This window comes from Nannospalax galili, unplaced genomic scaffold (assembly GCF_000622305.1).
Source record: "Nannospalax galili isolate Female #2095 unplaced genomic scaffold, S.galili_v1.0 scaffold59, whole genome shotgun sequence".
Classification (NCBI taxonomy): Eukaryota; Metazoa; Chordata; class Mammalia; order Rodentia; family Spalacidae; genus Nannospalax; species Nannospalax galili.
Window position 1 is genome coordinate 1,066,681 of NW_008344412.1, and position 1,766 is coordinate 1,068,446.

Below are 1,766 nucleotides of genomic sequence, written 5' to 3' on the forward strand. Positions count from 1 at the left end.
TCCCCCGCCTCCGCCGCCGCCGCCCGAGCCCCGGCTCCCTCCGCGGCCGCCGCCGTAGCCCCCGCCAGAGCCCCGCGGTCCCGCGTCCCGGCCCCAGCTCTGATGGTAGTCGTAGCTCATGGTCCAGTCCAACTACTAGCACTCGGAAGCCGCCAGCACCGCCAAAAATGGCGGCCACGCCCGGAAGCGGGAGCACATGCACTTCCGCTTTGCTTCCGGCGCCCAGTGCGAGAGGGCGGGCCGTTGACTGTCACAAGCAGGCATTTCCGGTGACGTCACGGGAAGCCTGTGGCGTGAAGGAGACCAGCTGGAAAAGACCTGACGTGTTTTTGAGGGTGTTTATTATTATTCCTCGTGGTGAAACCCAGAATTTGTTGGCAAAGGCGTGGGTAATAAATACCTACTCCGACAAAACCTGTGGACCAAAGGCTCGATGAGTTCCTTACTTGTCTTGGGAACAGCCTGATACCACTTTGAAATATTTGAGTATACACATGTCTCTGCCTTCTTTAATGAATTTTCATTACTGGTGCTGTGAGGTGGCTCAGTTCATAGAGTGCTTACATAGCATGCAGGAGACCCTGGGTTTACTCTCCCAGCAGCTAGTAAAGGGTAAGGTGGTACATGCCTGTAACCCTAGCAGCTAGGAAATGGAAGGAGAGAATCAAGAATTCAAGGTTATCCTTGAGGGCATGGTGAGTTCCAGTCCAGCCCAGGATATATGACACCCTGTGTCTAATAGTTAAGTCTTCTTTGGGGCTGTGGCGATGGCTCAGCCGTTAAGATTACTGGCTGCTCTTGCAGAGGACACAAGTTCCACTCACTGCACCACGTGGCAGCTAACAACTGTAACTCCAGTTCAGGGACTCCTGTGCATTGTACCTAATGTGCATATGTACCTACCTACATGCAGGCACCACACACATACACACCAAATAAATAAAATGAAAAAAAAATCTTTACATACATCCTTAGCTAATAGTAATATGAGCCTATCTACCCAAAATCAAGGCAAAGCACTTGGGCAATGTAAATTGCAGTTTAAGACTCACAGGCTCATTTGAAGCCATATGTTGCTTATTATCAAAGCCAGGCCATATTTTGTACCATCTACTATAAAATAGCAAAGTGACTGGACCACACAATCTTGATTTTCACCATAGGTCTTCTAGTTTGCTTAGACATTTAACTGAAGTAAAAGTGATAGATGTTTGGAGAAAAAAAAAAGTGGGGGCATGGTATGAGCTTTCATTTACCTACATTTTTTGAGGAAACTCTAAAGGCAAAAAATATTGTGTAATAGATTAAGGGAAATGCTATATGCCAAGGAGAATACTCCACTGTGACCTAATTTTTTGAGTAGACACATTTGAGTTTCTGGAATCTTTTATCTACCTAAAAACCGGCCTCCCTAAAGAATTTGTTACAAGTCTTCCTAGAGGAGCTGAGCTGGGAAGATGGGGTCATCACTGGAAATCATATGTCAAACCACACCCAAGCAGACATCACCACAAAACTTCCATATCTCCTATCTTCTCTAAGGATTCATTGATCTTTGTGCAGTCATTTGTTTTCCATAAATGTCCTTATTCCCCTTCCCTTACTTTAAAGGTAGTGTACAGTCGTCCATCTTCTCTGTGTTTTCATGTCCAGCATTTCAGCTACCCATGGTCAACTATAGTCTAAAATTTTAGTGGAAAATTCCAGAAATAAGCAATTCCTATGTTTTAAACTGTATGTTGTTCTGGTAACAGGATGAAATCACA

The 1,766-nt window shown here is 45.6% G+C and overlaps 1 protein-coding gene across 5 annotated transcripts in view; it reads right to left on the bottom strand.

The window, feature by feature from the left end:
- The window catches only part of Dhx36 (DEAH-box helicase 36), a 54,690-nt gene extending 54,495 nt beyond the window's left edge, over positions 1-195 (bottom strand). For 3 of the 5 annotated variants that reach the window (XM_029567162.1, XM_029567163.1, XM_008840631.2), the window contains exon 1: positions 20-194. In XM_029567162.1, coding sequence (XP_029423022.1) covers positions 20-120 — 101 coding nt within the window. In that variant the 5' untranslated portion in view covers positions 121-194. Of the gene's footprint in view, positions 1-8 lie in introns of all 5 variants that reach the window. The other 2 variants (XM_029567164.1, XM_029567161.1) reach the window with 2 other exon arrangements.
- Between the last annotated feature and the right edge of the window lie 1,571 nt (positions 196-1,766).